This window comes from Zasmidium cellare (genome assembly GCF_010093935.1).
Source record: "Zasmidium cellare ATCC 36951 unplaced genomic scaffold M409scaffold_14, whole genome shotgun sequence".
Taxonomy (NCBI): Eukaryota; Fungi; Ascomycota; class Dothideomycetes; order Mycosphaerellales; family Mycosphaerellaceae; genus Zasmidium; species Zasmidium cellare.
In genome coordinates, this window is record NW_022986958.1 from 718,608 (window position 1) to 739,485 (window position 20,878).

Genomic DNA, 20,878 nt, shown 5'->3' on the forward strand with positions numbered 1-20,878 from the left:
AGAGGAGTAGTGTTATGGGCTCGAAGAGAGTGATCTCATGATAATAGAGGCGTTCTGCTGCATTTTCGATGGCATACAAACTGATATCCATGGGCGGGACGGAGAGCGTTGCGATCTATTCCGTGGCTATAGATTGATATCCTCATCAGCCTGATCACGGTTAGGTGAACCGTGTCTTTGCTTTATCTTTTATTTGTCTCGTTCTTTCTTCTTCAGCCAAGCTTCTGTGTGTGTTGTTGTGCTCCCCTTCCGACGAATTCTCGTGAGAGCCCGTCGCGAACGGTCGTAGCTTGTGCAGCCGCCCTAGACTCCCTCCTCTTGACATGAGCCACTCCACGTTGTATGTGGCATTCGCCCCAGATACTTAATGCTGGTCGATGTCAATCGACTCGGATTCGAGACCTGATCTGGGTGATGACACGATCGACACCAAGACCTCGGCAAGCTTTGGAGGAATTGCCGCTGCCGAAGATGGAGCTCCACGGCAACGACAACCCACGGTCGATTCGTAGGCAAGAGCTCTGTACATGAACAGACCATCGATCTTCATCAGAGTAAGTCGAAGTGAACGATCCTGATCATCCAACATGCCAGAAAGCAACCCAGGAGCCGGCCATGAGAGCCCAGCGAAGGAAGTCGGCTGGCTCAAGAGAGACGTCTTGCTCTTCGCAGCAAGCATTGGCGCGACTGCTGACGAGCTGCACTACCTCTATGTAAGCTGCGATGTTCGACGACGGGCGAGACGATCTATCGAACTGACATCGATCGCAGGAACTCCACCCCAACTTCGCCGTCTTCCCTACCTACCCCATCATCCTCCCCTTCAAGAACACCTCCCAGGAAGTAATCGACTTCTACGCCGCCCAAGATGCCGGCCGTCCTCAGATCCCCGGCATCCCCAAACTCGACAACAAGCGCGTCCTCGATGGCGAGCGCAAGATGTTCTTCTATAGGCCACTGCCCGTCACCAGCGAGGGCCGGAAGTTCGAGTCAAGGAGCAAGGTGATTGGTGTCTACGACAAGGGAAAGCCGGGTACCGTCCTTGAGACGCAGACCGATATCGTGGACGCACAGACTGGTGAAGTCTACACCACGGCTATAGGCTCCGGCTTCTTTGTTGGACAGGGCAACTGGGGTGGACCCAAGGGACCAAAGACCGAAAGCTTCCCTCCACCACAGGGCAAGAAGCCTGATGCTGTGTACGAGCAGCTTACAAACGACGAGACGGCTGCTCTGTACCGTCTCAACGGCGACTACAATCCCCTCCACATCGATCCTGAGCCAGGCAAGAAGATGGGCTTCGGGGGCGTGATTATCCACGGTCTATACTCTTGGAACACGACCGCGCACGCGTTGGTCAAGGAGCTGGGCGGTGGTGACCCAGCGAGCATCAAAGAGTACGCGTGCCGATTCGCGTCGCCAGTCAAGCCAGGTGATACTACGGTCACGGAGATTTGGAGGACTGGGAATAAGGACAGTGAGGGTTGGGAGGATATTCGATTCCAGACTTCGGTCAAGGGTGGGAAGGTGTGTTTGAGCAATGGACGGGCGAAGATGAAGGTCAAGAGTGGCAACAGTAAGTTGTAGGGAAAATCGATAGCTTGGTCGATCATGAGTCGTTGAACGATCGTGTTCTTTGTCTGTCTGACTACCTTTTGTCCTTTCTGTGAGTTGACTGCATTTAAGTCTGAACTGCTCGATCGATGTACTCGTTGAGCATACAGTATCAATACCGCCGTAGCCTTCAACGTGAATCAGGGCAATGCACATTAGGCTTTGGGGCCCGTGCCACTGGCTCCCGCCGGACCCCTGCCGTTCGCCCCTTCCTTGAAACTGCATTCCATAGAAAATTGTCGACGTCTTGTCAACACCAACGTCAGTCAAACCAAGCGTCGAAAAACAACCGCCCGTCAACAATATGGCAGGCACCGACGCGATCGACAATGATGCTCAGCGCTGGGAGACGCTGCAAGGCAAGCTCCACGATGGCCTCCTCCGTGGAGTCCGCGATGGAATGGGTTATGAGTGAGAGACATGTCTGCAGGCCGTCCGATTACAGCTTCACATGACTGACTGAACTCGACAGATTCATGAGCCCGGTGCAGCAGAAGGTGCTGACCGAGTTGCCCAACTTCCATTCGGACTGCCTCGTCCAGGCGAAGACCGGCACCGGCAAGACGTTGGCCTTCCTCCTGCCAGCACTGCACTCGCTCCTCACCCAGCCCGGCCTTCAAAAGGGTCAAGTCGCCATCTTGATCTTGTCGCCAACGCGTGAGCTCGCTCTCCAGATCGCCAAAGAGTGCGACTCGGTGACTGCCAACCTCCCACGAAAGCTGGAGTGCCACACTGCGTACGGCGGCACGTCAAAGGAACGCGATCTCAACAAGTTCATGTCCGGTGATCCGAAGATTGTCGTCGCTACGCCTGGTCGCCTGAACGACTACCTCTCTGACGAATACGTGGCCGGCAAGTTCGACACCATTCGCACTCTCATCCTGGACGAAGCCGACCAGATGCTCGAAGCTGGATTCCTAGTCGCTATCAACGAGATTCTCAGCCGCCTGCCCTCGAAGGCCAAGGCTCAATGGCAGGGCATGTGTTTCAGTGCTACGATGCCGCAGAAGATCTCTGGTGTTCTTCCGAAAGTGCTGAAGCAAGGCCACACCCACCTCTCAACAGTCGACCCCAACGAGACCCCCACGATCGACCGCGTTCCTCAGCATTCGATTGTTGTGTCGTCGGCTGCAGAAGTCTACAATACGCTGTGGGCAGTCTTGCAGACCGAGTACGAGGCACAGCCCGACAACTTCAAAGCCATCGTCTTTGGCACGACGGCGAATGGTGTGGCGCTCATGCATTCACTCTTCTCGACCCTCCTCGCTAGTAACAACAACATAAAAGTCTTCCAACTGCAGTCTCGGCTTTCGCAAAACATCCGAACACGCACGACCGCCGAGTTCAAAGCAGCCCCAGCCGGCGTCATGTTCGCCAGTGACGTACGTATATCCCTTCTTTGATGAGAGTGAAAGCTAATCTTGACCTTGTTTCAGGTCATTGGTCGCGGCATGGACTTTCCCAACGTATCGCACGTCTTTCAAGTAGGCCTTCCATCTAACGGCGACCAGTACGTCCACCGTGTTGGCCGAACCGCGCGCGCCGGCAACGAGGGTCGTGCCGTCATCCTTCTCACGGAGCGCGAGAGCTTCTTCTTAAGAGTGAACAAGCGTCTGCCGATCTCGCCGTACCCCGTCGACATCTCAGCAAAGGCAGCAGCATCGACTCTTGATGTCATTCCCGCCTTCTACGCCCTGGATGAGGCCACGAAATCCAAAGCATACCAAGCCTGGCTAGGATTTCACAAGATGTTCACGAAGCAGCTTCAGCTTTCGAACGAGGGGCTTGTCCAAGAGGCAAACCAGTACGCTTCCGCTATCGGTTGCCCAGAGCCGCCACTCATCGATAAGAAGATAGTTGGCAAGATGGGCCTCAAGGGCGTCCGAGGTCTGAACGTGGGACACGTGGAGAGTGCTCCTGGTGGAGGCCGTGGAGGTCAGTCGTCTCGAGGTCAAGGTCGTCAAGGCAGAGGAGGCCAGCAGCCGAACGGTGGGAACAAGAGCAACGGAGGTTCACAAGGCATTCATGATGGTCGTGTTGAGAAGAATGGAACCAATGGTGGTCGCGGTCGAGGTGGAGGCGGCGGCGGTCGTGGTCGAGGCGGCAGACGTGGCAGAGGAGGACAACCCTCAGCCTGAAGACGTAACGAGCATTCTGCCATTTGGGGAAAGAACGCGAGAACTTGACACGAGATAGACATAGAGCTGCGATGACCTGCTGATACCCTTGGCGGCTACCTAGGCCGCATGTAACATACCACGAACGACGAACGAGTTTACTCGTCACTCCAACTTACTTCCGGCTCAAGAAAGCGATTCGGACAGACTGACAGTGACCTTCAATACGGACTAGAAGTCAGTCGCGCCTTCGCAGCAATGTCGCTCGTTGTGGAACGCAATAGCAAGTTTACCCCAACACCATGGAAAGAGCAGACTGACTTGTACACAATGCCACAGGCATCGTCTATAAATGACTCGAACGCACGCATCCGACACTTTCATGCAGCTACCCGACGATACTCAACCCCTTTCCAGCAAACATGCGAATCATCCCCCTCATCCTCCCCCTCTCCTCCCTCGCCGCCTCCCTGATCCCTCGCATCGACCCCAACACGCAATCCTGCCACGTCTCGACCGACTTCACCGTCCTCTGGTACAAAGTCGAAATCGGCGAGCCGTTTGACCAGGGGAGATGCGATAGCGCTCATGATGAGATTCGGGATACGTTGGGGTTTGATATGTGGGATTGTAGGGGGGTTCATGGTCGTGAGTTATGATGTTTTGGAGCAAGGGATGGGGAATGATGGCTGATTGATGGGATATATGCGTTGGTGAAGTTCAGGACGTTTTCGTATGGAATGGGGGGTGTTGTTAATGAGGTTTTTTGGGGGGCTTGGCCGGAGGTTAATGGGTGTGAGTACTTCCCCTCGATCAATAGTGAATCAGGGGGTTTGACGGAGAGCAGTCAATTGCCCGGATCATTGAGCTTGTCGAGACCGTGGTTCCGTTTTCACAGGAATGATTTGGAAGGATATCAAATATCTGTTACACCTGGCTTTGATATTCAAATACTAGTGTTCCGATGGAGGTGTGATACGATAGAGGGACATCTGGCCTGGAAGAGAGAGCAAACAATATGGGTTGAGGATGCATACTTGAAGAAGCTGAGCATGCGTTTGTCTGCCCCTGGGTCTTGTCAATCTCGAAATCTGGAGGGCAAAGGTCTTGCCGGCCATCTTTTCTTTTCACTTTCCACACGATGCCAGCGTTGGCAGTACTAATTCCCGTTGGCGAATGTCACTCCAAACTTGCACCGTACGACGAGTGTTCAACCATACAAGGCGCCGCGACACCATTTGGATATGAAGTCAAGATCGAGTGTATTTTGCGGGTCGTCCTTCGCCGAAGCACTTCTCTCAGCAAGATGGTTCAATGTATCCAGATGATGACATCTATCACTAGATCTGAACGAAGGGAACACCGATGTCTAGCAGCATCCCGATATCGAGACGGACCTTGCCTTTGTCGACGAGGAACAGGGGGCCAGATGGTGTCGATCGCAGGAGTCTGCTCTGAATACTGTTGGCAGTGACATGTCAGTATCAAACAGCATCACAAGTGAGCCTTGGCTTGCCCTGAGCACAGTGACCTTCCACCGCCACAACATCACGAGCAATCACAGTACCACCTCCAACAACCAGATTCCCAGCACCACCTCAACAACGTACAACCTCACACAACACCAAACAATGCCCACGTCCTCCTACCAGCACGACCTACATGTACCTCTCCTCTGCAACACTGCCCTGTTTCGAATCTTCCCAACAGAACCCATCCCGCAGCAGCAACTGGTATCCCACCATGCGTACTCCAACCACAGCATTCGTCTTCATGATCTCGACGGTTACGGCATTGCCGCCTCCCGTCGTGTATGACAGTCTTAATAGACCTCTGGCCGAGCACGTCAACCCCGGCGCCCAGTCATGCATCGGGACGCAGAAGCAGTTCGATCAGTTGTTCTACGAGTCGAGGATTGGGCAGCGGTACGCTGGGGCGAAGTGCGATGAGTTGGGGGATAGGTTGGACGACTGTGGGCGGTTTTCGACGGATTTGAAGTGTGGTGAGGATCATGATGGGTGTGAGTATGGATAACTCCGGTGCGATCTGAAGCGCTGATCTTGGGAATTGGGCAGTCTTCTTCGTGTCTTTCGTCTCGTACTGGGGTTCTGGAGCTGTGTTCAATGAGGTGTTGGGATCTGTGTTCACGGATATCAATGGCTGTAAGCAAGTCGGGGTTGTCTTGCAGAGCGTCTATTCCTGGTGCTGATGAGAGATCTTCCAGTCAACTGCCCGAGTCACTAGAGCCCATACTCGTTGTTCCGCTCAAAATGGGACTTGTGCGGTCTTTCTTCCTCCGACTTTTCTCAGGCACCAAGCTCTTGGTGGGACTTCAGGTTGCTCAGACGACTCGGGAGTAACAGGGATGAACGAGGAGGATCGAGTCTGAACTGTCGTCTTCTTTTCTCGTTGAGTTCCATTCGAATGATTGGCGATCATGTGGCTAAATTGATGACTCCCGTAGTGAGATGAGCAGAACGTAGACGAGGTCAATAGCTCTCGCCCGGCGCGAACGTAGTCGTCTGCATCGTTGGGTATTTGAAGTAAAAAATCCATCTCCACCCTGTCATGGCGCAACCAGATCTACCACTCCCTTCTGTCCCATGCTAACTTCGACCCATCCTCCCTTCTCGACTCGAACGATCTTGCCATCAATGCAGACCCGTCGCCAGCGAGGATCTTCTTCGTGAAATTCAATCCTTAAACCCTCGATCTCTTCGTAACGGACTCTTTCATCGTTGACATGCTCACCCCCTTGGTAAGCTTTTCCCATGACCTCCATTGCTTCGTTGCCGCTCACTGGTCCGAAATGCACCAGATGTAGCTTTCCATCGAGCGGCTTCGAGGCTGGGCTGATCGTGAAGCCTTTTTCGAGCTGACTGACGAGTGTAGCGAGAATGTAGCTGTGCTGTCCCTGTCGAATCTCTTCCCAGCCTTCTGACCCAGGTCGTTGTATCGTAACCTTGCCATTATAGACATGTGGCGGAGATCCGTCGCTTGGGAAAAGAGCTTCTTTTGCAGCCATCTTGAAGCGTTCGACTCCGAACTTGCGGTACTCGACTGTGTCGCTATCCGCAACTAGACCTGCATGTAGTCCCCATGAGCACACCACCGCGCCATATGCAGTCTGCACGCCGTCTGCAAGATGAATAGGTCGTTCTTGCCGAGCCTCGTCGAACAGGAAACGTGCTCCTGGCGAGAATCGAGCAACGAAAACGGGTAGCTCACGAGGCTCCCCACACATCCAAGACTTGATGCCCACGGTATTGTCTGATGTGATCCCGGCGCTATGAGCCAGAGCGTTTCCGGTTCCAAGTGGCAAAACGGAGATGCTAGGCTTCGTGTAGTCCTTACTTCGCTCGGCACAGAGCAAAACGTTGATAGTGTCGACAACGCCGCCGTCGCCGCTCATCAACATGATAGACTGTTTCACGCCCAAGTTCGCACGCGGCAGGATCGCGTCTCGAACCAATTCTGTTATACTTGATTCCGAAGTGGTGGTGTGAAGAACATAATCCCTGCCCTCGGCGATGTCGCAGTGATCGAGCATTGGCTTCAGCACTTGATCGTACACCGCTTTCGCCAGACCGGTACCAGATCCAGTTGACAGGATAATGTGGAAGTTTGGCTGGACGGCATTGTGTGTCTGTCGGTATTCCCAGCAGGATTGGCCAGAAGGGATGCTGTGATCGTTGACGAGCAAGGAAGGAGGGTTGGTCAATGTGTGTGATTTGAATAAGACTGGCGAGGCCGTGGGGTCTTTTTCGGCCGCAGCATTCGTTTCGACGAACAGGAAGTGGTAGTCGTCTTGGGTGTTCTTCATGCCTCCGACGACGAGAATGTCCTTCTTGGCGATCTTGCGCCAGTGTGAGCCGGGGTCTGAAAAGAGACGCGTGTCAGTTGGTACTGGCTGCTCTAGTGGCAATGGGAAAAAGGTGCAGAGAATCACCTACAGACTTTGTATCCTTCAGTCCATGCCAGACCGGTCTCCTCGTCGCCGTCGCCTCGCTTGTAGTAGAAAGTGGCCGGGCGGCCATCGATCTTGCCCTCCGAGTGAGCTGGTGATGAAACATCGGCACCCATCGTTACAAAATCTGAGATTTAGGTAAGTTTGGGAAAGATCCAGACTTATATGTTGATTGAGGACGTCTCTTGAATGTCGAGGGAGACCCTGGCAGGTTGAACTGCGGACGGGCAACTGGAATGACTGACCATCCTCGAGGGACATTTCTTGGACACTCTTGTCCGATGCACTCTCGCGAAGCTGACGATGCGAGATGACCTGACGGTCAACAAGTTTCAATGTTCAGTCCTCACTTTAATCCCCTTCCGTCGAGTCGTGAAAGATATCTTTGGTCCGCCAATCAGGTGTTGCCAAGCGAGCTGATTGACTTGGGAAGGCGGAGCCGGACGAGGGCGTGAGAGAGGTTACGAGAGACGCCTTGCTGATGACTTACGCTATTCAATACAACAACATATTCTCACGCCGACTCGACTTATAACAAAGGCGTTGGAGCCTGGCACGACGATTGAACCATTCCAAGTCAAAAGCACGCGACGACTTGACGACTCCGAGGAATCCGAGCGACTGATCAGCTCCTGGGCAGCGTCCCGCTTGCATGAAGTAGTCGAGAAGAGATATGGCCATCTCAGGTTGGGGTGTTTTTCTGATTGTCTTGGTGGTTCTGGCGATATTAGGCGGAGGAGGTTATGTCGCGTGAGCAGCATCTGTCGAATGCCAATGGTCCAAGCACTGATCAATAGAGCAGCTATGCACATTATCGAGCGCGCAAGCTAGGCCTACCGCCACCGAACCTCAATCCATTCGCAAAACGACGAGGCGACAATCCGACCTACCGAGCGCCAGCGCCCGCTCCGGGAGGGATAAAGGGATGGGTCACGGACAAGTGGAACTCTCTTCGTAACGGACGAACAGCAGGAGGTGCTTACGAAAGTACTGGCTATGGGGCAGGCTCAGCGCGATCTGGCGGAAGAAGAGGGTTTGGACCATTAGACCCAGACGAGGCGTGGGACGCAAGAGTTGACAACGAGGCAAGTGGGTACTACGAAGAGCAGGAGCTCGGCCTACAGGACCCAGGCCACGGTCCATACGGAGGGGGAGGATACGGCGACGTCGGAGTTGGAGGCATCGAGCACGGGCGAGGACGAAGTCGCTCAAGACAACGAGAACTCGACGACCGTTACGATCAAGAGGCGCACGGGGGACGGTCGACTCTTAACCCTTTCGGCGAGAATGCTGAGCCCAGCAACTTGAGCTTGCGCAGTGTCTCGCCGCGTCCTGATATGGATACATCATACCATGGCACCAGGGGAGTGAGCGCGCACAAGAAGCAGAACAACAGTCTGGGGACAACCGGCAGTACGGACAACAGTCCAACTGAGACCACTCGCAGGAGTATGTTCCATGAGGAGATGTAGACGTGTTACGATCTGGGTTTCCAAGAAGCAGAGCAATGGCGTTTGGGGTTTGCAAATTGGATAACGGGGTCACAGGGCTTCTTGTACAGATCCTTTGTATACCTATGTTCGCTTGAACCATCGACAACTGCTGGCCTGGGCAGGCGACTGATGTCTACTGGACAAGAGCCAGTTACATCTAGGCTACGGGAGTGCCTGAGGTGCACTTACGCGAATCCTTTCCAGTCGGCATTCTATTCAATCGATATCCATTTCATCTCTCATCGCTAATACACCGAGCTAATTTTGGCTCGCGGCAAGTGGAACCGGGGCGAGGTGCTTCTTTCCACGCCTCCGTCTTGTACCGCATCGCTTAACTTTGTGTCACTCTTTAAACACCCTCTCGCCATCAACTTACTTCGAAATGGCATGTGGTGTCCTCAGGCTGTACGTCTCGTGTCCATGCACAACAAGGCCTCCTGCACGCCTGCACAAACGCCCGACGTGCGGCTGAGGAGCCGAGGGTCGACAGACTGGGGGGGCCAACGCCACGGTGCATGGAGCGCGTAGATCAATAAGCTATGTATGTAATGAGGCCTTGTATAAGACGCGTGCCAGCCACGCGGCTTGCGTTTGATCTGTCGTGGACTCTCGATGGCTCCTCAGACGGCCGCGTCGGCAGTCGACAGGCCAGATGCCATGAACTCCTTCTCCACCGAGGATGACCTGGACAAGGTGTGGGCGGAGATTATTATACGATGCAGCAAGATCACAAAATGGGATCTGAACGACAAAAAAGTCATGACCGTGGATGATGTTCTACTCAAGCTCAAGCCGCCGAAGGATGGCAAGCCGGACGTCAAGGACAAAGCCAAGAAGGTCTTCAGGAATACGCTGGTCTGTGTGCAGAGGTTTGGAGCATTCGCAGCTCAGGCCGCGAGTATGGTATTTGGTCCATCACAGCAGTGCTTCAACGCGATCACGTTTGTCATTACTGCAGTTGAAGACTACGATGCCGTCTTCAACAACATCACAACCCTTATGGAGCGGGTCTCAACCTTTCTGGAAAGGCTGAGGATATTCCTGGACGATGCGGAAGCAGATGTTAAACTGGACAAGCGGCTTCGAGTGGCTGTGTATCGGGTTCTGGAGCACTTCTTGACCATCATGGGCTTGGCACATCGATTGACCCATGGATGGAAAGGAAAGTTGAAACTGGCTGCCAAGATCGGGGCATTCGGCGAGGACGATGGTGTGAAAGATGCCATGGCGAGGCTGGAGACCCTGATCTCGACTGAGACGGATATGGAAATATCGGTCATTGCCAAGGATATGAGCGACGCCGCGAAGAACATTCGCGGAATGGACAAGAAGTTGGACCAGATTGCCGATGCTCAGGAAAAGACAAACCAAACGCTTGGCCATTTGGAAACGGCTGAGCAACGTCGGACCGCAGATGAGGAGGAAAAGAAACGTCTGAACGATATTCGAGAGGCCTTGAATATCGACATGACCAAACGGCCTTGGATCGACAAGCAGGACGAGCTTTGGGGCAAACACATCGATGGAACCGGGAACTGGCTTTTGAAGTTTCGCTATCCTTCATTTCCGCGTTGGTCAGACCCAAAGGAACCTGACACGAACGTCCTGAGCATCAAAGCAGATGAAGGCTTTGGGAAAAGCCATCTCTGCAGCATAGCAGTCAACCACCTCCAGGAGAAGCATCGTGATGATGCACGAGTTGGGGTCGCGTACTACTACTTCCAGCGAGATGTCCAGGACAAAACCCCGATCAACAAGGCCATAAAAGCGATCATTTACCAGCTTGCTTCGGCTTCTACGTCATTGGCAAGAGACTACGCCAAGCTGATACACAAGGCTTGCGACAGGAAGATGGACTTTGGGAAGACGGTCGATCTCTGGAAACGCTTGGTCACAGATATCGCTCTGGAGGGTACATTCTTCATACTTCTCGACGGGTTCGATGAAGGCGAAAAGGAGACTGGGAAACCATTGGCTGACATCATTGGTCAGATCATGTCCGCTGAGGAGGGATCAATGCTCAAAATCCGTTTGTTCATTACCGGCAGACCTGCTGGTCTTGATAGTCTAGCAGACGATGTTGAAAGTGCCATCCCAGAGATCAGAATTGCTCCTCCCCAAGGCGAGCAGTCATCTTTGAACGAGGAAGATATCATGTTGTACGCTGAAGAGCGTCTCGACGACATGGACATCTTTAAGGACGACGACGATGAAGTTGCGGAATTGAAAGAGCGGGCCAAGACCGAGCTTGGTGAAGGTGTCCAAGGCGACTACTTCGCACTGGACTATAAGCTCGATTCAATCAGTCGAAGTCGAAATTCCCGAGAAGTACAGGAGATCTTGAAGCTCGCCAAAGAGAGCAGGACGCAGGCTATTGCACGGAAGATCGACCAGCTTAATGAGACCTTGCGTGAAGATGAGGTTCGGGAAGTCAACAAACTGCTAACTTGGGAAACCGTGTGCTTCGTTGATCTCTCAGTTGATCAGTATGAAGCGGTATTGAAACTTGAGGCAGATACACGGTCACTCATATCCCTGGAGAAACAGATCCGTGATCGGTACTTTTCGCTGTTCGACATCTCCGAGTCCAAGAACGTCACGCTCAAATCTGATGGAATTCGAGATTATTTGAGGGAGAAAGAAGAGGCTGCCAACCCACGAGAGAATGGAAGCCATCGTCCGGACGCAGCGTTACAAGAAGGCGAAGTCGCACTCGTTAAGAGGATACTCAAGACCCATTTCTCCAACACATTTGGAGGGGATGACATGTATGAGAAGTTCGCGTTTGACGGGTTCTTCGAGTCAAAGATAGGGGACCAAGCCGCTCGCATTCGATTACTTGGAGACGGCGAGAACCACGTCAGGGTCGCACAAGCATGTTTGGTCGCAGCCTGCGATCACTTTGAAGAAGAGCTCTACGAGGATTTACACCCATACGCATGGGAGTGGTTCGCGGATCACCTTGCTCGTGTGGAAATCGAAGAAGTGGACACGCCAACCAAGCAGGACATCGGTCGCAAGCTCGTCCGCATCCTGCGCGAAGATTCCTTGATCGATGTGTGGTGGAACGAAGATCGGATCATGATGCGTTTGTTCTGGGTATACAAAACGTTCTGCTCGCGAGCGGTATACGACTGGCTAAAGGATCCTGTTGTTCAAAAGGGTCTTTCTGATATGCCTTCTGAGCGTCAATGGGTTGTCGCTACCACAGCTGAAGATGGGCCGCCCGTGAAGATTCTGGAGAACGTGGCCAAGCGACTAGCACAGCACTGGTATGCTCAAAACACAGGAATGTGGTTTGGGGCATTTTCTTTCCTTCAGGGGTACCTGAGTCACGTTCGTACACTCACTCTTTCCAATCAGAGTACAGGTCACACTGACAAACGTCACAGCTTCGCGATGAAGAGCCAGAAGAGATTGACGCCACTGCGAAAGAGACCCGGTTGATTGAAGAGTGGGCAAGGACAGTGATACCTGGCGGCGAAGAGGGCAAATGGCATCATTGCCTCGCCGCAACATACTTCGAAATCAACTGCTTCAAAGAATCTGTTACGAGATTCAAAGCCGCCCTGGAAGCCAGTCCTAATGATTGGAGGGTAAGTAATGGGTTGGCGCAGGCTCTTGCAGAAAATGATCAGCACGAAGAAGCAGTGAAGACCCTCGAGAAGCTCATTGAAGACAACCAGGCTCTCATCAGTACAGATGATGATTTCAAAGAAGAGTACTGGGATTCCATGCTGCACTCAATCGGCGTCTGGAACATTCAGATGAAGGACTTCGCTGCTGCTGAGCTAACGTACAAGAAGTTGCTGGCCGAAGGAATGGCCAAGGAGACGTTCGAGACGTTCGCGAAGAAAGCTGTTCTACTCATGACGCTGGCCCTCAATAGACAATCTAAGCACCGCGAAACAATGGACCTGCTTGCAAGCCTGGAGCAACGCCCGGATCCAGAAGCTGGAGACTGGCTATCTGCCTTGTTTCACTTCTACGCTGGTCTTGATCAACTACATGACCGGGTCTTCGAAGCAGCGTACAATTCTGACCAGCTAAGCACAGTCGTCGAGAAGTATCGCTTGGCCGTGGACAAATTGCGTTCAGATAAGACGAAATTCGGGACTTACCTACACCTGCGACACTGGCTGGCAGCGTCGATGTGGTCGCACGAAAGTCGCGAAGAACAGGAAGCAGCGTTGGACATGTGGGAAGAGATTATGAACATGGAGCTTCCAGACGGCTCAGATGAGGACTACATGATTTCTTGGGCTCGTTCATCGACGGCACCCCAATTCGCCGTGGCTCTCCTCGATTCAGCGAAACAAGCTGGTCTTACCACGCCCTTGAGTCCAGCTGCTGAACAATATGCGACTCGTCTCGAAAAGTTGACGCATGGGGACCCAGACTATGTGCGTGGGTCATACGACGACGTTCGGATAAGTCTTGCTCGGCTGCATCATCTTGCTGGTGATGAACAGAGGGCGAAGGGTATCGTTCGGGAGATTTTGAAGACTGGTCTTCAGCTGTCCGCTGAACAGACGATGGACAGCCTGAAAGACGGCTTGTATCGTGTCGCAGTGGTGCTGCAGGCCATGGATGATGATGCCAATGCTGTCGCGGCATGGCGTAGCTTTACGCCTAAGAAACCCAGTGCAGGTGATGACGAAGATAGTCAGGGTGACGATGGCGAAAATGGGGCCGATGAGGAAGTCGACAAGAAGAGTGATCAATCCAATGGGAAGGCTGTCGACGGCTTTCAGAAGCCTGACGCTGAAGCAGACCAGGCCGTTGCAGGCGCCGAGAGAGACGACGGTGACAGCAACGAAGGCCCCAACCCTGTTGAAACCAAAGACGAGCAGCACTCTGATGAACCGGAGGTCGAACAAGCAAGTGGCGAAACGACTGAAGATGATTCCAAGCCGCCAGACGCGAAGGAAGAGGGAGACCCACTCGCCGGTGTCCTCGGAAGCCACTGCGACGGCCACTGCGGCGTTGAATGGACCTATGTCGATAACATTTACTCGTGCAAAGACTGCCTCGACGTCCAGCTCGAACCCAACTGCTACGCCAAACTCCAAAACGGAACCCTCGATCCCAAAGTCTGCAGCAAGAACCACTCTCACATCTACATCCCGCCTTTCGACCGGCAGAAGTGGGAGGAGCTTGGGGATGACGAGATGTGGGTGGGAGAGGGTGTTGTGAAGATCAAGGATTGGATTGAGGAGATCAAGAGACAGTGGGGGATCGATGAGCAGAGTCTTAGGGCGAAGGAGAGGTTTACCAAGGCGATTACGAAGATTCAGAAGGCTTGGAAGTTTTATAAGGTTGCTGGGAAGGTGTGAAGATGTCTCGACTGGTAAAGCTTCCAATCGGACCTACGGCCTCGGCAGTTCGTCTAATGCACAAGATCATGTGAATGGGGCTGAAAAGAGAACTGCAAATCCTGACGTCGAATCGACAGTTCACATCCTTGTTTATCACTCCCCGGACAAATCCACGGCGACGAGAACATGTGGCTTCTGAATGCGCACTCGCTGGCATTAGATAGCGTCACTGGATCACAAGACGTCAAGTATGCCATCCTATCGCACACCTGGGGCGAAGGTGAAGTCACTTTTCAAGAAGTCTTCAGCGGCAAGGCAAGTAAAAAGAAAGGCTATCAGAAAGTCGTCAATACCTGTCGACAAGCTTTGAAGGATGGCATCGACCGGGTGTGGATTGATACGTGCTGCATCAACAAAGAGAGCAGCGCTGAACTCACGGAGTCGATCAATTCGATGTGGCGATGGTACTGCGACGCCGAGATATGCTATGCGTACTTGGAAGACGTTGACGACTGCGGCGATGTCAGCGATGCAAATCGCCCAGAATCCGGCACATCGCGAATGATAGTCAAGGCAAATGCTCATGGCCATGACGCGCTCGCACGTAGTCGATGGTTTACCCGCGGTTGGACGTTACAAGAGCTAATTGCTCCTACTAAGGTCATCTTTTACAATGGCGTGTGGCAAGAACTTGGACGAAGAGATACGCTGCTGCGTACGCTCTGGCACATCACCAAGATTGATCCATCCGTCTTGGTGGATAGAAAGAAACTTTCTGGCGTCGTTGTGGCTAGGAAGATGTCTTGGGCCGCACATCGTGCAACGACAAGGCTGGAGGACCGGGCCTACTCTCTACTCGGCATCTTTGGAGTGAACATGCCGTTGCTGTACGGAGAGGGAGAAAGGGCTTTCATCAGGCTCCAAGAAGAGATCATCAAGACGTCGACGGATCATAGTATATTTGCCTGGAGCTCTCTCAACCCTCGACCGCATGATGATGATGAGTTGGACTTGCTATTTGCAAAATCTCCACGCGACTTCTCCCACTGCATAATGATGGTCCGATGGACTCCTGGCCATCTTGATGAGGAGTTTCATTTGAGAAATCGTTGAGTTACGTTTGAATCCATTCTGTTTTTTGAAGGTCAAGAGGGAGTGTTCGTCATTCTGAACTGTCGATATGAGGACGACTTTGGTGGCGTTGTCGCCTTGAGGTTATGCAAAAGAGATGAAGAATTCCCGACGAGTACGAGTGATCCCAGACAATTTACAGGCAGAGATGACTTCTGGATCAAACTTACGTCTCCTGACCGCTTGGTGCTTTACGATGGTAGCAAAGAAGATAAGCCCTGGAGTCGACGCATAACACTTCTGAGGTATCGTCCCATCTTTAATGCTGAGTTCAGAGATGCGGTGACGGCTGCTCGACTCGTCAGACGGCCTGACGCACCCAAGTTCTGGCTCGTCAACACAACCTCAAGTGGCGAAGGATTTTGTATCCTCGAGGCGTACCCGCAAGAACTCTGGAATCACGCCAGTAGAGTACTGTGTCCGCTCCTGACAACCGCACAAACGAACACTGGGAAAGCGTCCGTATTGATCGAAGGCATGCGCTCTAGGATTCGTTTTTCACTCGCGTTTGAGCCGGCGAAGCCTGCGAAGCTGGGAAAGGGAAAGCTGGCAAAGCTGGATTATGGCGGCTTCAGCCTGGTGATATCATCTCGATCCCAAGAGAAGGCTCGTAAGGTTTTCGCCCGCGGGACTACGCAAGAGGCATATGTAGATCCAGAAGGCCCGGTACCCTCAGGAGTATCAGCAACTGCTACGGATCCAGTGAATATGTTTGGAGACTGGGTATGCAAGATTGAAATCACCATGCCTGGTCACAGCTGAAGACCACATTCACGATTCTACAGGTATGCTGGAGATACTTGAAGGGCTCTGGAGTCTTGGGGGACGGCAACTTGGCCTCTACCAGCTCGATCAGAGTCATCGTGGTCTCGCCAATCACACTGGAATGGCTCCCATGGCTCCCATGGAGATCCCCTTGAGCAATACTATATACGAGATGAGCTGCTTTGGATATGGCAGAAGGGCATGGCACCAAAGTTCGTGCCGGCCGGCGACGTACCTCGACAGCACCGGTGCCGGCTTGAAGATCCCAGCTGCATGTACGAGTCAGGCTGTGGTTGGAATGGCTCGATGGCGCATGCGGCTGCAATGCAACTGCACTCCCGATGTTTGGGTAACTACCGAGACGGCCGAACGGCCCGAGTGATCGCATCACCGCCAGGATATACTGTCACCAGTTAAGGGCTAAGAAGACAGTCGAGTCATCCCTTTGTCGCAAATTCTCACTTGTGGTCCAGATGGTATCTCCAGGGCTCGTACTTGTCGACGACGGTCGTTGAGACCGAATTTGACCTTCAATAATGCCATTGGGTAGTTCTCAAGTGTCGAATGTCGATGCTTCTCGACACTACTGAGTTTTGCCACAGTGATCGTGAGGAGCACAGCGGTTGCTTTTGTCGAGTCATGGAGCTGACATGATGCAGGTTCTGTGGAACCGTTCGACAGTCGGCCAAACCGTAGCAGGCCTGGACGCAGATACAGACGAAACCCAATCACAGTTCCTGGTCATCAATCTGGATTTGCTCACAGCGAGCCTCTGAGCATCAAAGCATCTTAGTCGCCGCTTCAGAACACACCACGCCAAGATGAGTGGCGGACTCAATGTGATATCCAATATCGTTGAGTATCCTTGTGGACAGAAAGTAATTCCCATGCCTGCACTCGCCTCGTCAGCCTCCGTGGCCAGAAAGTTCGAAGCCGCATCTGCAACGGCTGTGAACCGATCTGACGGCCGGCAGACCAACCACAAAGTGGCGTCTGGCTTTCGATTCATTGCGAAACGCCGCAACGACTCGTTGGACAAACCGAGCCTTCAGACACACATAGGGTTTAAAGCCGGCTTCCAGCACCGCGAACAGGAGAGCCCCATTGCCTCAGATATTATAAGGAACCCCTGTCGAGTATGATCCGTTGCCCAAGCTACGAGCAAGGAGAGTCTTGCGGCGATGGCTCGAAGACTGACTTGCCATGTCGTATAGCCTCGCTGTTTGACGGGCAGTCCCAGAGTGGGTACGCTTGAGCGTCGACTCCTATGCATACTTGTCGTGTTTTGACATATGCACCTATGCAAGTGTTCACGTGGACAATCCGTTGCTTCCCATGTTGTGTTGTGTTGAACCTGAACAGTTTTCCTCACCTCGCTCGTTTCTCCCCTTTGTACTGTGCTCGCTCGTTTCCCATGGCGGCCTCGCAGGCGCCGGAGAGCTGTAGCGACAGCAAGCAGGTTCTGCTGATCGTGCTGTCTGTTCTCTTCATGGTGGTGACGGTCTTTGGCATCAGCTTTAGGCTGTATTCGAGGCTGTTCGTCCTGCGGAAGGTGTTTGCTGAAGATGGTACGTCAAGCCTTGGACAAGAAATGTATTGTGTGTGTCTGATATACCGGCAGGTCTCATGCTTGTTGGCACTGTATGGATAACGACCGCTTCCTGCGCGAAATGAAGACAATCTCATTATCTCTAGGTCTTTGCGCTCGGCCTCTCATCGATCTTCGTCACAGGTCAGTGCACCAAGGCTGAGTTTGGATCAGATACTTACTCTGCGCAGATGCCTACCATGGATACGGGACGCATTGTATGAGTGTTCATCCCTCAATGACTGCCTCCAACTGATATTTGTGTGCCTGCAGTCGCCGATATACAGACACGGCCAGCCAACCAAACACTTCTGTACAATGTCAGCTGCGAGCTCTAGAACCGCGTACTGGCCACGTAACTGACGACTTCGTAGCTGACTTTCGCGATCTCCTTGGTCTACGCCGCAACCACGCTATTCGTCAAATTCTCTTTCTTAATGCTATACCTTCGAATCGACGACCGAAAACCTATGCGCTGGACTGTGTACACCTTAATGGCCATAATCATTGGACAAGCCCTGATGACGACGACGGTGATGTCGCTGTCTTACATCGTACCGTCTCAATGGGGTGACGCTTCGCAAGGAGATGCTTCGAACATCAGGATCAAACCTGTCACCGCACAAGCGTTTTGGAATGCAGCGGACGTGATGTCGGCGGTTACGTCGACGGCGGTCTATGTGGCGCCGTTCTTCATCCTGCGGGGACTTCAATTGCCAAAGCGACAGAAATGGGGCGTGGCCGTCTTACTCGGGTTGGGAATTCTGCCTGTAGCCGGTAAGCACCACACATCTGCAGATTATGAGGCAACCACTTACGAAGACGACAGCATCCTGCATCAAGACCTACTACATCTGGTCAATGTATCTGAGCCGCGACGTGTACTACCAGATCGTCAACGCCGCGATCTGGGTACAGGTAGAAGTCCACCTCGCAATCCTGTGCAGCTCAGTGCAGACCTACAGAGTACTGCTTAGAGGCTTCTGCCCTCGTTGCTGCCGAAGTCCAGACGATGGATGCACGACAGAGCACGAAGCTGCTTCATTCCCACCCCAATCACCGATGCGGAGCGCAGAGAGCTTGAGCGGACAGTTTCCTGCCGGAACATTTGATAGCTGGGCGAACTGGGAGCCTTCGATCTCGGAAGAGTCGAGCGCATACATGAAGGGAAATGCATCGAGAACACCGAGTCCTACCGGAAACAACGGTGTGGCCACCGTGCCGGCCGGCATGAGGCAGCAATTCCCAAGTACGTCTTCCGTGCAACCTTTGAAACACTTGCTGACATTGATCGATTATGGCAGGTATAGCAGCAAGGATCGGAGGCGAGGGACCGAATGTGTGGTTGTTTGAGGCCGCGCAGGACAAGAGATTCAGCCCTCCATGGCCTCTATCGCATTAGTCACCAGACTACTGTCGCTTATCATAGTATCAGCGTATAATGACAGCATGTAGCATCTTAATCCAAGAGTATTCGTTAGGCAATTAGGTTGTGAACCTCCAGAGGCGGGCACTCCTGGATTCCATGCCATCTATTGTGGATTCATCATCTCGCCTGGGATAGGTCAAGCTAGCCCACTGTCATTTCTTGACCAGTAATTATTTCGTCCAAGGGCATCAAGTCCATTCGGAGTCGTTGTCGAAGTTCGAACTCGGAGGAAGAAGGAGCGACTTGAGTTTCTACGCTAGGCTCGGCCCGGTTCTGCGCACGGGGCCGCGAGTGAATCTCCGACTCCCGAGATCGATCTTTCGAGTATCTCTCGACTTTCATCAACTCTTCCGTTCATTGCACAGCGCAGCATGGCGCATCGTATTATCAGCCAGGTCGTTGTACGTACTCACGAGGCTCTGACTACGGGCTTCACTAATGAAAACACAGTTGACCGGCGCACGGGTGTTTGGGAGAGCCTTCGCAGAAGCGTAGGTCCATCGAGGCGCAAAGAAGTTGAACCCAAGTACTGACGCTCTTCGCAGATATAAACAGGCTTCGGCATCACAGGTAACGCTCTACTGACAGTGGCAGCAAACGGCAAAGCGACTGACGTCCTACTCCAGAAATATGCACAGCAAATGGGCAACAGCTCAACAGCGGCAAATACCCTCTCCTCCTCCGGCCTCACCCTCGACGAAGCCTGCCGCATCCTCAACGTCTCTCCTCCCAAATCCGGCCAAGCAGACATCGCCAAGATCCACGACCAATTCAAGCGGCTATTCGACCTGAACGACCCCAAACGCGGCGGCTCCTTTTACCTGCAGAGCAAAGTGCTAAGAGCACGGGAAAGAATAGAGCTGGAGGTACGTGAAGCGGAAGAGCGGATGGTACGAGAGCAAGAGCTTCGAGAAGGGTGGAAGCCGAAGCTCTACAGAGATTGAAGCCGATGTCGAATAACAAGAGGGTATGTTTTGGCTGACGAAGACTTTCTTCTGGATTTGTAGGCGCAGAGACTGAGGCATCAGAGTCAGCAAGCGAGCCAAGAGGCTGGGAAGCAGCAGCAGCAACCACCGCCGCCGCCGCCACCATCGAGTTGAACGCAGAGGCGATATACCCCCAAATGATTTGATGGCATAGCGCGGCGTTTTTGGGGAGGGATGAGAGCATTTACAAAAAATCCATGGCATGGAGGAGTTGGTGGAGCTGGGATGGATACGTTCTCCGCTCTCTTTGCGCATGTGGCGAATATGTGCCTTGCTGCGAAGGATCGCCACACAAGTCTATCGCAGAGGAGCGAGAGACTGATTTTGTGTTGAATAGCTGGGTGTAAAGACTAGGGGCGATCAGATGCTTCTCCGAAATAAGGACGAGCTCAAGACTTGGACTCAGTCCCTTGTACAGCAGAGCTATCTGGATTCTGTACCTGCTTTCAAGAGCCGGCTCTTAACGAGAT

General features: G+C 53.0%; 9 protein-coding genes across 9 annotated transcripts; 8 read left to right on the forward strand and 1 right to left on the reverse strand.

Moving 5' to 3' along the window:
- Window positions 1-587: 587 nt before the first annotated feature.
- On the forward strand, window positions 588-1,587 carry M409DRAFT_65973 (uncharacterized protein; the record flags this gene model as incomplete). The annotated part of the gene is made up of 2 exons (XM_033816738.1): window positions 588-713; window positions 772-1,587. 2 exons carry the CDS (start codon window positions 588-590, stop codon window positions 1,585-1,587), a joined length of 942 nt encoding a protein of 313 aa, XP_033668818.1.
- Window positions 1,588-1,918: 331 nt separating this feature from the next.
- Window positions 1,919-3,752, forward strand: M409DRAFT_65974 (uncharacterized protein; the record flags this gene model as incomplete). The annotated part of the gene is made up of 3 exons (XM_033816739.1): window positions 1,919-2,025; window positions 2,087-2,996; window positions 3,051-3,752. The coding sequence occupies 3 exons, from the start codon at window positions 1,919-1,921 to the stop codon at window positions 3,750-3,752; spliced, it is 1,719 nt and encodes a 572-aa protein (XP_033668819.1).
- Window positions 3,753-5,474: 1,722 nt separating this feature from the next.
- Window positions 5,475-5,975, forward strand: M409DRAFT_22076 (uncharacterized protein; the record flags this gene model as incomplete). Its single annotated transcript, XM_033806175.1, has 3 exons — window positions 5,475-5,751; window positions 5,807-5,893; window positions 5,956-5,975. The coding sequence occupies 3 exons, from the start codon at window positions 5,475-5,477 to the stop codon at window positions 5,973-5,975; spliced, it is 384 nt and encodes a 127-aa protein (XP_033668820.1).
- Window positions 5,976-6,297: 322 nt separating this feature from the next.
- M409DRAFT_65975 (uncharacterized protein) lies at window positions 6,298-7,814 on the reverse strand (the record flags this gene model as incomplete). Its single annotated transcript, XM_033816740.1, has 2 exons — window positions 6,298-7,610; window positions 7,685-7,814. The coding sequence occupies 2 exons, from the start codon at window positions 7,812-7,814 to the stop codon at window positions 6,298-6,300; spliced, it is 1,443 nt and encodes a 480-aa protein (XP_033668821.1).
- Window positions 7,815-8,371: 557 nt separating this feature from the next.
- Window positions 8,372-9,170, forward strand: M409DRAFT_22078 (uncharacterized protein; the record flags this gene model as incomplete). The annotated part of the gene is made up of 2 exons (XM_033806176.1): window positions 8,372-8,448; window positions 8,501-9,170. The coding sequence occupies 2 exons, from the start codon at window positions 8,372-8,374 to the stop codon at window positions 9,168-9,170; spliced, it is 747 nt and encodes a 248-aa protein (XP_033668822.1).
- Window positions 9,171-9,803: 633 nt separating this feature from the next.
- On the forward strand, window positions 9,804-14,527 carry M409DRAFT_22079 (uncharacterized protein; the record flags this gene model as incomplete). Its single annotated transcript, XM_033806177.1, has 2 exons — window positions 9,804-12,527; window positions 12,584-14,527. 2 exons carry the CDS (start codon window positions 9,804-9,806, stop codon window positions 14,525-14,527), a joined length of 4,668 nt encoding a protein of 1,555 aa, XP_033668823.1.
- A 168-nt stretch (window positions 14,528-14,695) lies between these two features.
- M409DRAFT_36518 (uncharacterized protein) lies at window positions 14,696-15,622 on the forward strand (the record flags this gene model as incomplete). The annotated part of the gene is made up of 2 exons (XM_033810566.1): window positions 14,696-15,013; window positions 15,083-15,622. 2 exons carry the CDS (start codon window positions 14,696-14,698, stop codon window positions 15,620-15,622), a joined length of 858 nt encoding a protein of 285 aa, XP_033668824.1.
- A 2,197-nt stretch (window positions 15,623-17,819) lies between these two features.
- M409DRAFT_22081 (uncharacterized protein) lies at window positions 17,820-19,395 on the forward strand (the record flags this gene model as incomplete). The annotated part of the gene is made up of 8 exons (XM_033806178.1): window positions 17,820-17,973; window positions 18,027-18,046; window positions 18,101-18,137; window positions 18,185-18,211; window positions 18,267-18,313; window positions 18,368-18,770; window positions 18,823-19,242; window positions 19,298-19,395. 8 exons carry the CDS (start codon window positions 17,820-17,822, stop codon window positions 19,393-19,395), a joined length of 1,206 nt encoding a protein of 401 aa, XP_033668825.1.
- A 398-nt stretch (window positions 19,396-19,793) lies between these two features.
- On the forward strand, window positions 19,794-20,522 carry M409DRAFT_65977 (uncharacterized protein; the record flags this gene model as incomplete). The annotated part of the gene is made up of 5 exons (XM_033816741.1): window positions 19,794-19,823; window positions 19,873-19,913; window positions 19,968-19,992; window positions 20,049-20,288; window positions 20,430-20,522. 5 exons carry the CDS (start codon window positions 19,794-19,796, stop codon window positions 20,520-20,522), a joined length of 429 nt encoding a protein of 142 aa, XP_033668826.1.
- Between the last annotated feature and the right edge of the window lie 356 nt (window positions 20,523-20,878).